Source organism: Misgurnus anguillicaudatus, chromosome 3 (genome assembly GCF_027580225.2).
Source record: "Misgurnus anguillicaudatus chromosome 3, ASM2758022v2, whole genome shotgun sequence".
NCBI classification, from domain to species: Eukaryota; Metazoa; Chordata; class Actinopteri; order Cypriniformes; family Cobitidae; genus Misgurnus; species Misgurnus anguillicaudatus.
In genome coordinates this window covers 33,698,455-33,716,643 of record NC_073339.2, presented here as the reverse complement: position 1 = coordinate 33,716,643, position 18,189 = coordinate 33,698,455, and the positions used below count along the sequence as shown (strand labels likewise).

Sequence of the window (18,189 nt, the reverse complement as noted above, 5' to 3'; positions counted from 1 at the left end):
TGGGCGCAATAATATTAATGGAAGTTTTATTTTGTGACACCAAACTTACTTGTGTAACTACTTATGTAACTTTAAATGGAGAAAACATGGAAGTGTTTGTGGCCTTTAAATTCATCCCTGTTTGGCTCCTAAGGAATGAATGGGGCTAGGCTAAATGCTAACACATTCAGGACGCGCTGTATAAAGATTAGTGCACGCATTAAAAAAAGGGAGGTATGTATTAATGCATCTAAGTTGAGGTAAGAACATGGTAAAAAATTGAAAAATAGTGGTGTTTTCCTCTAAGCTTAAATGTGCTAGTGTACTCTTATATGTGACTTAGGATAAAATGTTTCTGTAATGTTTCTTTGTTTCTACAATGCAGGTATTCCAGTGATGTACTGTCTATTAGAAGTGGTCTCTGTGTGCCCGGAGAGACTAGCACCCAAGTTTGTCAACAAAATCGACTGGATAAAGGTAATTCACGGATATCTCCTGGAATGGAGTCATTTTGTATCGCAGACCTCTGTTTTATATGACTGTATAAATGTATTTATTATATGAACGAATCATGTTTGTTTAACAGGGTCTCATGAACACCAACAAAGAGGACATGCGTGAGTTGGCAGCTCAGCTGTACGCTGTGGTTGTTTCGTCTATGTCTGGAAATGAACTTAGTAGTGCTGTACAAAACCTGGTCAAGACATCTAAAGACAATCATGTACGTTGCAATCTTTTATTGAAAAAAAAAAGGTTTTAATCCATTTATTGTATTATGAACACGAGATTTTCCAGGTGATGAAAAGCATTTATTGTGCATTTATTGTTTTTTAAATATGGAAAAATACAGAATAATTCTTAAAATGCTAACGCTTTAACACATTCAGTTTGATGAGAAAATAGTAATAGTACATTTTTATCATAATCATCATTTGGTCTACTGTTTTCTTTAAAATTCATAGTCCTGAGACTCAGCATGGTGCCATCTTGGCTCTGGGTTACATGGTGGGCAGATACACAAATAAGAGGCGAAGCCTAACACCTAATGAAGTCACTCCCAAAGAAAATGAGGAACTGATTTCCATAGCAACCAAAACCATTGGTAGGTGCCTTTTCTTAAAAAGAAATACATTTCCCAGAAATAAAAACATTGCGAGTTGCGACCAATTATCAAAATAATTGTTGTCCTTCAGGTTCACTTTTGAATAGCGAGTCTCCACTGTTGACTGTCGCGTCGGTGACAGCGTTGGGCGAGATCGGGCGAAACAGCGTGCTGTTGATACCAGCAGATGGTGACGGTTTCAGCAAACTCAGTCTTGTGGATAATTTGCTCGCCCGAATCCCTTCAGGAAAAGAGACTGGCAAGGTAAAACAGAAAAATGCAGTATGATCATATATTTTTTTTAACACAAGCTTTTGCATAGTTCATAACATTTTCATAATGTAAGATGCAAAATGCAAATGTAATTTTTGTTGTTGTTGTTGAAGTGGGTTTTATGTTACTGATCAGCTATGGCTTGTGTTGTCAGATGAAAGAACGTGCCATCCAGACTCTTGGGTTCCTGCCGGTGGGAGATGGAGAATTCCCACACCAGAAGAAAATCCTGCAGGGCCTTTTGGATTCAGTAGAGGTGATGTTATTACATTGTTACTGCATGACATCACTAAATGGAAGGCCTGTTGTGATGATCTGTGGTTATAGTTATTTATACATGCTGATGCAAATAAGACCACAGCATCAATATTTATTAGCAGCTAATACGCACAAATACATAAAGGTTAATAACGTAAATATGAACTGTTTATATTAAATGTGCATTGTGTAACTTCCAGGGAGGATATCTTGACAGAAATACAATAAAATATACATAACCATATTATCTGAGGTGTATAAAGACCTTACAAAATCAACGGAATTATTTTTAATACCTTAAAGGAAAACACCACCGTTTTTCAATATTTTACTATGTTTTTACCTCAACTTAGATTAATTAATACATATCTATCTTTTTTTTTCAATGGGTGCACTTTTAAACTTTGTACAGCGTTTCTTGAATGTGTTAGCATTTAGTCTAGCCCCATTCATTCCTATGGCTCCAAACATAAGTTTTATTTTGTGCCACCAATTTACTCGTGTAACTACTCATGTAACAGTCTTTAAATAGGGAAAACATGGAAGTGTTTGGTGGCTTCTAAATTCATCCCTGTTTGGATCCTAAGAAATCAGTGGGGCTAGGCTTAAAGGAATATTCAATTTTCTTAAAAGAAAAATCCAGATAATTTACTCACCACCATGTCATCCAAAATGTTGATGTCTTTCTTTGTTCAGTCGAGAAGAAATTATGTTTTTTGAGGAAAACATTTCAGGATTTTTCTCATTTTAATGGACTTTAATAGACACCAACAATTAACACTTAACTCAACACGTAACAGTTTTTTTCAACTGAGTTTATAAGGACTAAAAACAATCCCAAACGAGGCATAAGGGTCTTATCTAGCGAAACGATTGTCATTTTTGACAAGAAAAATAAAAATATGCTCTTTTAAACCACAACTTTTCGTCTATGTCCGGTCCAGAGCGACCTAACGTAAATGCGTAGTGACGTAGGGAGGTCACGTGTTACATATATAAAACGCAAATTTGCGGACCATTGTAAACAATAAACTGACACAAATACATAAATTAGTATCAGTTGACATACAACAACGTAGGAACGGTCCTCTTTCAACACACTTGTAAACACTGGGGCGGAGTTTCACGTTCGTCTTCTGTGACCTCTTGACGTCATGACGTATTGCGTGGGGTCACCTGGCGCATCACGACCGGATCTATAGAAGTTGTGCTTTAAAAGTGTATATTTGTTATTTTTCTTGTAAAAAATGACAATCGTTTTGCTAGATAAGACACTTGTGCCTCGTTTGGGATTGTTTGTGGTCCTTTGAAACACTGTTGAAAAAACTTACGTGTTGAGTTAAGTGTTAATTGTTGGTGTCTATTAAAGTCCATTAAAATGAGAAAAATCTTGCAATGTTTTCCTCAAAGAACATAATTTCTTCTCGACTGAACAAAGAAAGATATCAACATTTTGGACGGACATGGTGGTGAGTAAATTATCTGGATTTTTCTTTTAAGAAAATGGACTATTCCTTTAATGCTAACACATTCATAAGGCGTTTTTCAAAGATTAAAAGTGCACACATTGAAAAGGATAGGTATGTATTAATTCATCTAAGTTGAGGTAAGAACATAGTAAAATATTGAAAAACGGTGGTGTTTTCCTTTTACAATGAGACGTTTTTATCTACATACACCGTGGGTCCCCTTACGTAGAAGTTGCTATTTTCCACCGCCATATTTCTACAGTAGGCCTAAACAGACAAACTGTTCTATAGAGAGAGTTTTGTTTTGTACATCAAATAGAGCTGCCATCTTGAAACAGGGGAGCCCTGCATCAGCGTCATTGTAAGCAATGGTGTATCGGAAATAAAATCACCATAAATTGTCATGAATGCGATTTTCTAGGTTTTGTTTTGGTTCGTTTCAACAGTCTGTTGTATTTAGCATTGAGTCCAGTAAAAAATAAAGTTTTGATATTATAAAAATCTACTTTTTCTAACTATAATGCATAGTGCTAGTAGGCCTAACATCCATACGCAGCACAAAAGTCCGGCATCGTCCATGAATTCGAAGGACAGGCGGAGATCGCCGCATTTCCTAGCTACTTCCTATGATAAGACCCCTGTTCCAAGATGGCGGCGGTTTTGACGCATGCTTAGAACCCCAAGGCGACATCTAGTGTATATATCTATGCTTTAAAACAGTGGCATGTTTCCTTTATACCTCTTAATTAAATATTATTTCTGTAAAGTGTCTGATATTTCTACACACATCTGATTTGTCTCACTACTTTATACTAACTAGAAACAAACATTTAACAGTAAAATCTCATCTAACCAGATATTTTGACCAAGCACCACTACTACTAGCCTTACCTGCAGCCCTTATGCTTATAGATCAAAAAAGCAATGAATATAATTTGTTTTTGCCAGCGCATGGACAAATACTGTCATTTAAGATTTTCTGTTGTTCATGTATTTGTTTACTTTCATTACCTCCAGGCCAAGCAGGTGGAGCTGCAGTTTACAGTGGGAGAGGCTTTAACTAATGCTGCTCTTGGAAGCTGCTCTGGAGCTGCCCGTGATGCGTGGACGTGCACAGAAGATCAGTACTGCCCTCCTGACAATGAGTGTATTTGTGACGGAGAACTTTGTGACACTTTTGCCTTTATTTTTCCTTCTTTTTAAATCTCTTTGGCCTTCACTTGCTCACAGTGCATTTAGATAATTGATTTGTCGATGATGGTGGACTTTGAGGAGATGCAAAGAAATGAGGAAGCATCCATTCAGTGGTCTTTAAAAGCGGGGTCCCTGATTTAAAAAAAAACACTTTGGAGAAGGGAGTCGGGCTGACTACCAAAACACACTTATAGCCAATCAGCAGTAAGGGCCGTGTCTACTAACCAACATTGTTGCCTGGGTTGCGTATGTGTGGGGCGGGTCGTTCAAATGAAGGTTCAGATTCTATTGGGGTAGAGGCATGTTTGTTTCTGTGATTTCAAATGTCAGCATTGGCTTTCAGAGATCATGCACCCCGCTTTTAATAGCACCCACTTTCCTTATACATGCGCTCCACTTTGGACATATGGTCTCTGTCCTCTTTCCATTTCCATTTAGTCCACTTCCCTTTTAGTTTGATTTGTAAACTGCATTGAATGCCTGTTTTCAAATCCTCAGATTTTGATAAGCATTTGTACTTGCCGTTTAAATGCATTTTTGTTTCTTCCTGTCTCTCATTCTCAGATGTGAAGAATAATGATGTGGTGCCCTGGTTGTTGAACTCTGTCTTGTCTAAATACATAAACAGTCCAAACCCTCACGTTCGGCAGGCGGCCTGCATATGGCTGCTTTCTCTAGTCAAAAAACTCAGCCATCACAAAGAAATACAGGTAAGCAAGCAATCGCTTACTCTCTTTTTATCTCACACACATTAAAGCTCCCATAACACAAGCTGTTTCTGCGTATCTGATGTTAAGCTGGAGTACCTACAGAGTAGTATTACATCCTTCATATCTCCAAAGAGTTTTATCAGGTTTATAAAAGGCAGATCACCTTTCTGATTCCTTCCGATAATGTAAAGAGGAGTTACTAGCTGCAGGAGGAGCGAGTCACGAGTCATGCAACACTTTATACAACACTGACTGGATAACTTATGATTCACAACATGTTTGCGTCATTTATATAATATGAACTTACGTGCCTATTTCCAGCATAACACAGAAGTATTACTTACTGCATGCAACTCATTACCCGGTTGGGACTTTTCAAAGAAATCCAGCGCAAAACAAACACACACACACAAAACTCCGCTGCTACCACGGATAAACAAACTATATCCATTGTTTCCATTATGCTGGCTTTTTTCTCCTTACATCCAAAAACACACTTCTTCTTTCGTGTCTTGATATGAAACAAAGCTGTCTCGTGAAGTGATGCCTGTAACTTAGCGTCCTCAGTTCTCGCTCTCCTGTTGATTGACGTGTGGACGTCCAAAAGTGATATGTATGGCTTACCCCTGAAACGTCAGCTGGACCCGTATTCGAAAATAGTTCCCGAAATTTGTACGAACCCTGGCGAAGTGCATTCGGCACAGAAATACTCTGTAACATGTCCATCTTTTTTTTTGACACTTTGCGTTTGTTAAGCATGAGGAAACCAACCCTTAAACAATAAGTCAGATACATGAAATACCATTAAACCCCCCTTTTAAGAAACATTCACCTCAACTAAAAAGTCTTTCTTCTCTTCATCTGTCGTAGTCCCATCTGAAAGAGATACAGGCGGCCTTTATCTCCGTCTTGTCTGATCCTGATGGTGAGTCACATAGTGTTTTTTTTTATGATGTCACTCTCAAAGGTCAGATAAAAGTCTTAATGATGTTTTGTGTGTGTGTGTGTTGGTAGAACTCAGCCAGGATGTGGCGTCTAAAGGACTCGGGCTGGTTTATGAGCTGGGAGGTGAGCAAGATCAACAGGAACTGGTTTCAACTCTTGTGGAAACTCTCATGACTGGTAAAAGGTACATGTAAATCAATTTATTATTTGCTGCCTCTTTGAATCCATGTTTTGTGTTTGTGTTCATCCTGTTGTTTATTTTGCATTTGGGTTTTGATAACTCATAGACAGAAATATGAGGTTTTTATTGATTCGCTTTTTCCACCAGAAGTGTTCCCATCAGTTTTTGGCTCGGGTTATTCTCAAAGTTGGATTTACAGTCAATGCCAAACAAAAACACGGTCGTCGCTTTCAATTGCTACATTATTTTCCCCACTATAAGGCGCACCGGATTATAAGGCGTACCTTCAATGAATGGCCTATTTTAGAATTTTTTTAATATATAGGGCGCACCGGGTTATAAGGCGCATAATAGAAGATACTGCAGTCAAACGTACGACTGGGTTTGCGTTATGCATCCACTTGATGGAGCTGTGCTAAAGGGAATGTCAGATAAAGTCAAACTTTATTAAGCCTTCTGAAAACTCAGTTCACCATGGTGACGTTGTTCAAACGTTAATGTGCATATTAACAATATCTCCCAGCCTTGCTCACTCTTCTCCCAAACGTGAAAGGGAACTTTTCCCTAGTTCAGTAAACACGTTGTAAATGAAACAGTCTGATACTCGTGCGAGCCGGCCGTGAAAGCGGCTCGGAACATTTTGACATTGACCTGGAGTTTGCCTTTATCCATTTATAAGGCGCTCTGGATTATAAGGCGCACTGTCATTTTTTTTTATAAAATTAAAGGCTTTTAAGTGCGCCTTATAGTGTGGAAAATACGGTAGTACTTTAAACGGATGAGTTACAAAAAAATTCACCACCCTCACAGCAAAATTAGCTTTATGGACCAAAAACACTTTTTGTATCAGGCTGTAAAAATTTTCTGCTGTAAAGTTGGGCATTTTAACATGGGGGAGGTCAGAAGGTTGCCCCTCGCTCCAGACACTGAGCACTGTTTGTGTTTTCAGAGCCAAACATAACGTCTCCGAGGATACTGAAGTATTCCAGGGGGAAGCCCTTGGTAAAGCGCCTGATGGGTATGTTATTTTACATTACCTATTTTTTGATGGTTTATAAAAGCATTTTTGGAATTAAGCCTACGTTGGTTTTATCTTTTACCATGTTAGGCAAGGGCTCTCCACCTATAAGGAACTTTGTTCGCTGGCAAGTGATCTAAACCAACCGGATCTCGTTTATAAGTTCATGAATCTCGCCAATCATCATGCCATGTGGAATTCCAGAAAGGTAAGTTATGCTATTTAAAATGTGACTGCTTACTGTAAGTGAAGTTTGTTTTCATAACCCTAATACAAAAAATACATTAAAATGATTGACTCTTTCTGGAATGTAGGGGGCAGCATTTGGCTTTAACATCATTGCAGCGAAGGCAGGTGAGCAGCTGGCTCCTTTCCTATCTCAGCTGGTTCCCCGCCTTTATAGGTACCAGTTTGACCCCAACCTGGCCATCAGACAGGCCATGACAAGCATCTGGGATGCTCTTGTTACAGATAAAACCATTGTAAGTGCTTATTACTTAAAGGGATAGTTGACTCCAAAATGAAAATTTTATCATTCATTCCTTACCCCCCAAAAAGAATGAAAACATTGCCAAAACAGTCCATGCGCCATTAGTGGTTCAATCAGAATATTATGAAGTGACAAAAACACTTTTGTGGGCAAAGAAAACAAAAAAATTTTTCCTCGTTGGCGTGTTCATGAACCACTGATGGAACATGTTTTTTTTGGCAATGTCAAGCCTCCCAGTTTTCATCAAAAATATCCAAAAATGTATTTTGAAGTACATACAGACTTAAGGGTTTGGAATGACAAGGGGGTAAGTGGTTTATGATAACATTTTCATTTTGGATTGAACTATCCCTTTAAAATGAATTCAGTTGCATGACATATAAAAGGAATATTTTTAAGTCTATGGATCTGAATATTTTGTTATTTCATAGGTGGAGAAGTATTTTAAGGAAATTCTTCAGGATGTCATATCCAACCTCACCAGTAACATGTGGAGGGTGCGTGAGTCAAGGTAACATGTCTAGATGGGAGGTCATCATGGGGTCATTTAAATTTAGAGCCTTTCATATATACGTATATCTATATATTTTTTAGTTGCTTGGCCTTGAATGATCTGATCCGTGGAAGGCAGGCGGATGAAATCATCGACCGCCTATCAGAAATCTGGGAGATTCTTTTCCGGGTTCTGGATGACATAAAGGTAAGAAACACACAAGGAACAAGGAACTGAGTGCAGCTACAGTGCAGTGACGCTTTGCTCTCTGACGTGACTTCCGGTTTTCACGCTGAACAGATCGTGCATCGGAGCTCCGTCGAGTTCTTCATCTAAAAGCCTTTTTTTTACTATCTTATTCCTATTTATATATTAAGTTTTACCTAGGAATACTTTACCGTGAGGATTATTGAGCAGTACTACCACGTGAAACTATTTATCACTAATAAACACCCACAGTGTTAGCATATAGCCCGCTAGCTTCAACAAACGCTGCCGACTGAAGCTAGCATTTTCCGATCTAATGGCGGATTCATCTGATATATGCTTTTCTGACCTGTCCTCGCCTGAGCGGGAAGCTACGAAGGAGTTGATCGGTTTGAGCAGATCCAACGCGAGCTACAGCGCCCACTTCACCATGTCTCCGGACGTCCACAAGCGACCGAGGAATGCGACAAACGAGTACTCCACGCGATGCAGCTTTACGGACCGTAAGCGAGTGAACGGAGACGCCATTGCCCAACATGAAAGCGATCGGGAAGCTGTGGAGGAGCCGCTGCCCGGCCTTCGCAGATTCAGCATGCCCAACATCACCCTGGACCCAGACGTTCGCAGGCGACTGAGGCGTACCACAACCAAACCACCAACGCGATGCAGCTCCGCGGAGCGCGTTCGGGTAAACAAAGACGCCATCGCCCAGCATGAAAGCGGTAAGACTCCGCTTGTTATTGTAACATGTACTACTTGCTACATGTATAGTTTAGCTTCTGCCGTTAGCATAGATGGGTTTACATGCACTAAGTGTATTGAAGTATTAAGATTAACTGAGAAGGTTGCTGAACTAGAATCGCGCATCCGAACGCTAGTTGAGGATAACAAAACCGCTAATGTTACTGTTGTAAATACTGTATCGAGCGAAAAGACTAATGGCTCGGTTCCGACATCAGATGCTAATGTAAACATTACAAACAATGTATCGAGCGCACATAGTGTTCCGACATCAGATGCTAATGTAAACACTATAAATACTGTATCGAGCGCGCATAGTGTTTATCATAATACACATGGCTCGGTTCCGACATCAGAGTCAAGTCGGCGGTCTAACTGGGTGACTGTCAGGCGGCATAGTCATATACGGCGTCCATCTAAGACCCATAACGTTACGGTACTTTCTAACAGATTCGATCCCCTAAGGAATACACTAGCTGAAACACCTGTTAAAAGTGCCCTGGTCATTGGAGATTCTATACTCAGGAACACTAACATTGAGGCACCAAACACCCTAGTCGACTGTATACCGGGAGCCAGAACGTCTGACATTAGATCCAAACTTAAAGTGCTGGCTAATGCTAAACGGAAGTTTTCTAAGATTGTTATTCACGCCGGAACAAATGACACCAGACTCCGACAGTCGGAAATCACCAAAGATAATATTAAGGAGATGTGTGAAATTGCAAAAACAATGTCAGACAATGTAATATGCTCTGGTCCCCTCCCCGCCTACCGGGGAGATGAAACACATAGTAGATTAGTGTCTCTCAATGGCTGGATGTCAAAGTGGTGCCCTCAGCATAATGTAGGGTTTATAGACAATTGGAAGCATTTCTGGGGTAGACCATTTCTCCTAACCCGAGATGGCCTTCATCCGACATCAGAAGGAAGTGCTATACTCACCAGAAATCTGATTAATATTCTTAATTCTGATATAGTATGACTATCCAGGGCCCAGGTCAGGAAACAGACGGATCAGCTTAACTGTCCGTCTGTTAGCTGGCATGATATGTCTAGATCACATATATCCCAGAACTTCGAGTCGATCTTACCAGAATATCAACACATTTCAACTGTATCTGTTCCCCGAACAAGCAAATACAGAGCACCGCTTGCCACATCACGTACAAATTTGACCAACATAAAATTAGAAAACAATACATTACAAGATGAACCTCGAATGTTAAAATTCGGCCTTCTTAACATTAGATCGCTTGCCAATAAAGAACCTATTGTTAATGAAATAATTAATGACCAAAACTTAGATGCACTCTGTTTAACAGAAACCTGGCTTAAAGCAGACGACTACATTAGTTTAAACGAATCCACCCCACAAGACTATTATTATAAACACGAACCTAGGTTAAAGGGGAGAGGGGGTGGTGTAGCTACAATATACAACAAAATTTTTAAAGTAAACCAAAAATCTGAACTAAAATTTAAATCATTTGAACTAATGTTGTTAAATATGGAAATAACTGATCGTAACCACAAACAGCTCTCTTTTGCCTTAGCTACAATCTATAGACCTCCGGGCCACCATGCAGATTTCCTTAAAGAAATAGCAGATTTTCTGTCTGAGCTTGTAGTCACTGTAGATAAAGCTCTTATCGTTGGTGATTTTAATATTCATGTGGATAACCATAAAGATGCTTTAGGACGTGCGTTTATGGATGTTCTAAATTCTCTCAATATTAGACAAAACGTGACAGGGCCAACGCATACTCGTAAGCACACATTAGACTTAATTCTGTCACTCGGGCTTAATATTAATGACATCAAAATATCACCTCAGAGTGATGCAGTTTCTGACCATTACCTTGTGTCATACACTGTACTTCTAGATAGGATCACTCAATCCACAACATGCTACAGATTAGCCAGAACAATAATTTCCACCACTAAAGATAGCTTTATTAGCACTCTTCCAGACCTGTCCCAAATTAAACATGCAGATAACTGTGATGATCTAGATATTGTAATAGAAAACCTAAACAATGTCTGTTCTAACACATTGGATGCCGTTGCTCCCATTCGAAAAAAAAGAATCAAAGAAAAGCCGCCAGCTCCATGGTATGATCATCACACCGCAGCTCTTAAAAAGGCAACTAGGAAAATGGAAAGAAATTATAGAAGCACAAAATTAGAAGTATGGCGTGCAGCATGGAAAGATAGTGTTAAACACTACAGACAGGCTATTAAAACCGCCAGATCTACCTATCTTAGCAAGCTTATAAATGAGAATCATAATAACCCTCGTTTCCTCTTTGGCACCGTTGCAAAACTGACTAGAAACAAAGAACAAACAGATACCAATAGTAAACTCCAACACAATAGTAACGACTTCATGAACTTCTTTTCTAACAAAATTACGGCTATAAGGGAAAACATCGTAGCTACACAGGCAGCCACCACTCTACCCGTTAGTTCACTTAACACTAGACTACCACACGAACATCTTGATTCATTTAAACCTACTACAATAGAAGAGCTCTCTAAACTAGTAACGTCATCCAAATCATCGTCCTGTATATTAGACCCCGTTCCCACAAAACTACTTAAAGAGGTATTTCCTGTAGTGTCAACCCCGGTTCTAAATATCTTTAACTCATCGCTAGAAATAGGATACGTTCCAACATCTTTCAAACTAGCAGTTATTAAACCGCTGATTAAAAAACCACAGCTTGATCAGGGAGAGCTTAATAACTTTAGACCAATCTCAAATCTCCCTTTTCTTTCGAAAATATTAGAAAAGGTAGTGGCAAGCCAGTTACGCACATTTTTGACAAATAATAGTACATATGAAAAGTTCCAATCAGGATTCAGGCCCCACCATAGCACAGAGACAGCGTTGCTTAGAGTTACAAATGACCTCCTATTAACATCCGATCGTGGTGAAATCTCAATTCTTATATTATTAGACCTTAGTGCAGCCTTTGACACAATAGATCATACAATCTTACTCAGTAGACTAGAAAACTATGTTGGTATCAGTGGTCAGGCGCTAGCATGGTTTAGGTCGTATCTAACCAATCGCTATCACTTTGTTTATGTAAACGAGGAAGAGTCATATCACTCCCTGGTTAAATACGGTGTACCGCAGGGATCGGTTTTAGGTCCTATCCTGTTCTCGTTATACATGTTACCTCTAGGAGACATTATCAGGAAACATAACATACGTTTTCACTGCTATGCGGATGATACCCAGCTTTACATCTCCTCACATCCCAGCGAAACACACACGTTTTCTAAGCTAACAGACTGCCTTAGCGATGTTAGTGACTGGATGGCACATAACTTTCTTAAGCTGAACTCCAATAAGACAGAGATACTTATTATTGAACCGAATCGCTACAAACATAATATGTCAGATTACACGTTGCACATAGATGGCTGCACTGTGGTGCCATCTTCCACGGTAAGGAACTTAGGTGTGATGTTCGACAGCAACTTATCCTTCGATAGTCATATCGCCAACGTCTGCCGTACAGCTTTCTTCCACCTTAGAAATATCTCGAAAATACGCCATATACTGTCTACATCTGACGCAGAGAAGCTTATCCATGCTTTTATGACCTCTAGAATAGACTATTGTAACTCGCTACTCGGGGGATGCCATGCAAATCAAGTAAACAAGCTTCAGCTAGTTCAAAACGCTTCCGCAAGGGTACTTACTCGATCTAAAAAGTACGACCACATAAGCCCAATTCTGGCATCTTTACACTGGCTACCAGTTAAATATCGCATACAATTTAAAATATCACTAATCACCTACAAAGCTTTAAATGGCCTAGCACCCTCATACCTTAGAGAATTACTATCAGAATACAATCCATCACGCACACTACGGTCACAAAATTCTGGTCTCTTGATTATCCCTAGACTATCAAAAGTGTCTAAAAGTGGAAGGTCATTTTCCTACTTAGCCCCTAAGCTCTGGAATGATTTACCAACCGATGTCCGAGAATCAGACACAGTCGATAATTTTAAATCTAGACTTAAAACTTTTCTCTTCAACAAAGCATTCGCATAATTTGTCTAGTAAAAGTACTTAACTCGAAATAGTTATTTGTACCGAACAAAGCACTCGCGGTCATAAAACAGACCAACCAAATAAATAAATAAAAACCTTATCTTAACGTATAGTCGGATTGCGATTTTGGAACTTTCGTGTTCTTGTGAATAGTATGCCATACAAACCCGTTTGCCACTGATCGTGCATTAACGGCGTCAGTGGGGCTTCCAGCCTTAGTCAAACGGGTTGGCACGTATGGTCGGGTTGGGCTTTTGGCGCTTTCTTTATATTGCGAATACTATGCCATACAGACCCGTTTGCCACTGAACCTGCATTAACGACGACAGTGGGGCTTCCAGCCTTAGTCAAACGGGTTGGCACGTATGGTCGGGTTGCGATTTTGGCGTTTTTTTGTGTCTTGTGAATAGTATGCCATACAGACCCGTTTGCCACTGAACCTGCATTAACGACGACAGTGGGGCCTCCAGCCTTAGTCAAACGGGTTGGCACGTATGGTCAGGTTGCGATGTTGGCTTTTTCTCATGATCTTGTAAATAGCATGCAATATAGACCCGTTTGCCACTGAACCTGCATTAACGACGACAGTGGGGTTACAGGCCTTAGTCAAACGGGTCGACAGGTTTCATTTTCTCTTTCTCTTAAAAATCAGAAGGTGACCCTTAGTTACCATATATACCGTCGCAGTGGGCCCCCAATTTGCAAAATCCTCAACTGTGGATAATATAATTATGCCGCAATAGTTAGTCTGTCTGAAACTAAGCTGATTAAACCACATCACTGTGTGACACTTGCATTACATGTGAACGGCCCCTACGCTAATATGATTTTGTTTTTCTCTCCCTGTCCTGTCCTCGACCCTGAGGACAATGGGACAAACAGACCCAGTTCCGGTAGATGTGAAAGTCGACTCACCTCTGATCTACTGGTCGTCCATCACTGTGATGCCCAGCTGTTGCCTGACCAACGACCACCGGCAGAACCCGCTTAAACCCCGCTTAATCCCCGCTTAATCTCCTTATCCGTTTATATGTGTTTATATACATATATATCTCCCAAGGGTTTTTCCCTCCTAGGACTTTTTATTTTTTTTTCCTCGGCTCAACAACCCGGGGTTTTTGTTTTTTTTCTCCTAGGGGTTTTTTTACCCCGGGGAGGTAGCCTGCTTGGGCTTAATTTAGCATCTTCTCCTAGACGTTACATTAGTAATACGCTCGTTCATAATGTCGAGTCATAGCCTCAGCTGATTTGACAGCTTATGCTATTGTGTATTATGTTGTGCTATCTGTCATTTTTCTGTGCTTTTACTGCTTCTATTAATGTAAAGCTGCTTTGAAACAATTGAGTATTGTGAAAAGCGCTATATAAATAAAATTGAATTGAATTGAATTGAAAAGACCGTGGTATGTTTGCTGCTTTCTGAGCTCATGATATCCACGTTTGCCTTAAAATACATCTTATTTTCATTTGACTTAATCAACTTGTTTCCTTGTTGTAGGAGTCAGTTCGTAAGGCAGCCGATTTGACTCTAAAGACTCTCAGCAAAGTGAGTCGCAGAACTGAATCACAGAGCTGATATTGTACTCTCTGAGCTGTTGCAGGTACTAATGCATGTTTGTTCCTTCAATAGGTGTGTGTACGCATGTGCGAGTCAACAGGTGTCACTGCTCAGAGGACGGTGGCTGTGTTATTGCCAACTCTGCTGGACAAAGGCATCGTCAGCAATGTGTCTGAAGTGCGATCTCTTAGGTACGGACACATATTTAAAGGGACACTCCACTTTATTTGAAAATAGACTCATTTTCCAGCTCCCCTAGAGTTAAATATTTGATTTTTATTGTTTTGGAGTTCATTCAGCTGATCTCTGGGTCTGGCGCAACCACTTTTGGCATAGCTTAGCACAATCCATAGAATCTGATTAGACCATTAGCATCACACTCAAAAATAACCAAAGAGTTTCAATATTTGTTTTATTTGGAACTTGACTCTTCTGTAGTTGTATTGTGTACTAAGACCAACAGAAAATTAAAAGTTGTGATTTTCTAGGCAGATATGGCTAGGAACCATACTCTCATTCTGGCGTAATAATCAAGGACTTTGCTTTGTATCATGGCTGCAGGAGGCGCTATGATATTATGCAGCAGCCGAAAATAGTTCCCTTAGTATCTTTCAATAGCAGGGGACTATTTTCGGGCAGTGAGTAATATCACTACGCCTGCTGCAGCCATGTTACAGCAGCAAAGTCCTTGATTATTACGCCAGAATAAGAGTATAGTTCCTAGCCATGTCTGCCTAAAAAATTGCAACTTTTAATTTTCTTTCAGTCTTAGTACACGATGTGACTACAGAAGAGTCAAGTTTTAAATAGGAAAAATATCAAAACTCTTTGGTTATTTTTAGGCCCCATGCTAATGGTCTAATCAGATTCAATGGATTATGCTAAGCTATGCTAAAAGTGGTAGCGCCAGACCCAGAGATCGACTGAATGGATTGCAAAACGGTAAGAATCAAATGTTCAACTCTAGGGGAGCTGGAAAATGAGCATATTTTCAAAAAACCACACACATTCAGGTTAAATATATTAAATTAATGCACAGTTCCGGTTGCATTTACTATGCAAATAATACGATTAAATAAAAATCACAACCCTATAAACAAGTGAAAGATATATATGTAGCCAGTTCATCTGCTTTTGGAAGGGAGCATTCATTTTTAGTGTACCTGTATATAATATGGATGTCACTTTGCTTTAGTATTCAAACTCTAGTAAAGATCAGTAAGACAGCAGGCAGTCGTCTGAAGCCACACGCTCCTCGACTCATCCCGGCTCTGCTGGAAGCCCTGAGCGTGCTGGAACCGCAGGTGCTCAACTACCTCAGTCTGAGAGCCACGGAGCAAGAGAAGAGTGAGATGAAGCTCTGTGATTGGCTAGTCTGCTCTCCAATGAGTCAATCTTAACATTTATCTGTTATATAGCCTATTATATCTACTAACTTGCCTTTCCATCTGCTGTAGAGTGCCATGGATGCTGCCAGGTTAAGTGCAGCTAAGTCTTCCCCCATGATGGAAACTATTAATATGGTAAGTACATGCTATCATAAGGGTTCCTAAATATATACACATCATGCATTTTGACACATTTAGATGATGTTTTTAGAGTGTGCCGAACATATACCCTTTGTGTTTTAGTGTCTGCAGCACTTAGATGTGTCTGTGTTAGGAGAGCTCGTTCCCAAACTCTGCGAGCTATTAAAAAGTGGAGTTGGCCTCGGAACAAAGGTACACGCTTCGCCCCATACAACTATTATGTACACTCGCATACACAGGCTTACCGTAATATTATTAATGCTATTGTGCACTGTTGTAGGGTGGTTGTGCCAGCGTGATTGTGTCATTGACAGTGCAGTGCCCACAAGATCTCACGCCATATTCAGGTAACACACGCGCACACACTAATAGATTAAAAAAGCTATGATGTAATTTTGGTTATGAAAGTCTTAATCTTGTGTGTGTTTTTGGGCTTTTCCACATTCAGCTAAACTCATGAGTGCACTCTTGAGTGGGATCAATGACCGCAGCAGTGTCATTCAGAAGTCATTTGCCTTTGCCATTGGACATCTGGTTAGGGTATGAAAACTTTTTTCATGTATAAAATTGGTCCACATTATTGTAGGACACTTAAATGCATATTTCAAGCTAAACGCTGGTTCCAAAACAGCTGTAAAATTGTGTGTTTTCTCCATCAGACGGCCAAAGACAGCAATGTGGAGAAGCTCCTGCAGAAATTGAACAACTGGTACCTGGAGAAAGAAGGTATGAGGACTTTCAGAAGTTTTGTAGAGGTTTTTAGCAGCTTGACAGGTGCATGTCACCTTATATTGCTTTTATTATAATTATAATTATATATAAAGGGAAGAGCTTTTGTGATGCATGATAGAAATGAATTTAGTTTGGACTGTGATTATTCTTGTTTATGTGTTATTTTTAAGTAAAGTTTTCCTTTTAATAAATCAAATTTCTTTCTGCTTTTGTGTCTCTGTGTCTCTCAGAGCCTCTGTACAAATCTTCATGCTGTTTGGTGACTCATGCCATCAGTCACTACAGTCCTGATGTGTTAAAGGCTCATGCTGGAGTGGCTTTGCCGCTTGCGTTTCTGGGCATGCACCAGGAGCCCGAGGAGGAGAAAGGAGAGAGTTCCGAGGCCAACCTTTGGGCAGAGGTCTGGCAGGAACACGTACCGGGTGAGTTAACATCCAGTATAAGCCATAATCGTTTGCAAAATCCAAGTGGAAGTGTAAAGAATTTAGTGAAATATATATAATATATATTTATAATCAGCTGCCATTATGCACCTTACATGTTGGCAGGTCTTTCCTGAACTTTCTTACTATAAACACTATGTTTAGCAACAAGAAAAAATGTCCCCTAGGCATTTATTTTACACGTAAAAATAAAAGCTTTTTAAAATAAAAGTCAGTCCCTTCAGAAAAACGCGATTATGCAATCGCATGATTTAATGCATAAACAGTCAAAGTCTGCATATTTATGCAGGGGCCGCATTTATTCAAATACGCCACACTTTTGCCACATAAATTGCAGATTTCCACACGCAAAATATGCGGGGCTTGCATAATTTCAGAATCCCTGCATTTTCATAGCAAAAGTCACATATATCTTAGCAGAAAGTTGAAAAATTTACATTTACTTCACACGAGCGCAGCCATGTCCCCTGTTGCAATGGGAACATTATGAAGTCACGTAATTACGTGACCGCAGTTTTTGCAAGTTCCCACAATTTCATCGCAATAAAATTAAATAAATATCCCGCATATACAGTACGTCGGAGCTGATGGTGTTTGCATGCTCCAAAACGCAATAGCGATGTCCAACGCAAGAACGATTTGCGTGTGATTTACTACATAGGCGCAAAAAAAATACTTGGGCCCAATAATGACATAAGCACATTTCCATAATGGCCATTGCAATCTACTAAGAGCAGCACAAATTAGTACAGAGACCTCGGCAGGACATCGCAATGAAAATGCTGACTGCGG

The 18,189-nt window shown here is 39.8% G+C and overlaps 1 protein-coding gene across 1 annotated transcript in view; it reads left to right on the top strand.

The window, feature by feature from the left end:
* Nucleotides 1-18,189, top strand: part of ecpas (Ecm29 proteasome adaptor and scaffold) — a 36,951-nt gene that overhangs the window by 10,890 nt on the left and 7,872 nt on the right. The window contains exons 19-41 of the mRNA XM_073865037.1: nucleotides 365-456; nucleotides 566-700; nucleotides 940-1,081; nucleotides 1,173-1,345; nucleotides 1,509-1,610; nucleotides 4,099-4,225; nucleotides 4,843-4,985; nucleotides 5,856-5,910; nucleotides 6,000-6,114; nucleotides 7,061-7,129; nucleotides 7,220-7,337; nucleotides 7,444-7,611; nucleotides 8,051-8,130; nucleotides 8,214-8,319; nucleotides 14,634-14,681; nucleotides 14,766-14,884; nucleotides 15,889-16,043; nucleotides 16,155-16,216; nucleotides 16,325-16,414; nucleotides 16,503-16,569; nucleotides 16,671-16,762; nucleotides 16,882-16,948; nucleotides 17,185-17,376. Of these exons, the coding sequence (XP_073721138.1) occupies nucleotides 365-456; nucleotides 566-700; nucleotides 940-1,081; nucleotides 1,173-1,345; nucleotides 1,509-1,610; nucleotides 4,099-4,225; nucleotides 4,843-4,985; nucleotides 5,856-5,910; nucleotides 6,000-6,114; nucleotides 7,061-7,129; nucleotides 7,220-7,337; nucleotides 7,444-7,611; nucleotides 8,051-8,130; nucleotides 8,214-8,319; nucleotides 14,634-14,681; nucleotides 14,766-14,884; nucleotides 15,889-16,043; nucleotides 16,155-16,216; nucleotides 16,325-16,414; nucleotides 16,503-16,569; nucleotides 16,671-16,762; nucleotides 16,882-16,948; nucleotides 17,185-17,376 (2,517 nt within the window). The remainder of the gene's footprint in view (nucleotides 1-364; nucleotides 457-565; nucleotides 701-939; nucleotides 1,082-1,172; nucleotides 1,346-1,508; nucleotides 1,611-4,098; nucleotides 4,226-4,842; nucleotides 4,986-5,855; nucleotides 5,911-5,999; nucleotides 6,115-7,060; nucleotides 7,130-7,219; nucleotides 7,338-7,443; nucleotides 7,612-8,050; nucleotides 8,131-8,213; nucleotides 8,320-14,633; nucleotides 14,682-14,765; nucleotides 14,885-15,888; nucleotides 16,044-16,154; nucleotides 16,217-16,324; nucleotides 16,415-16,502; nucleotides 16,570-16,670; nucleotides 16,763-16,881; nucleotides 16,949-17,184; nucleotides 17,377-18,189) is intronic.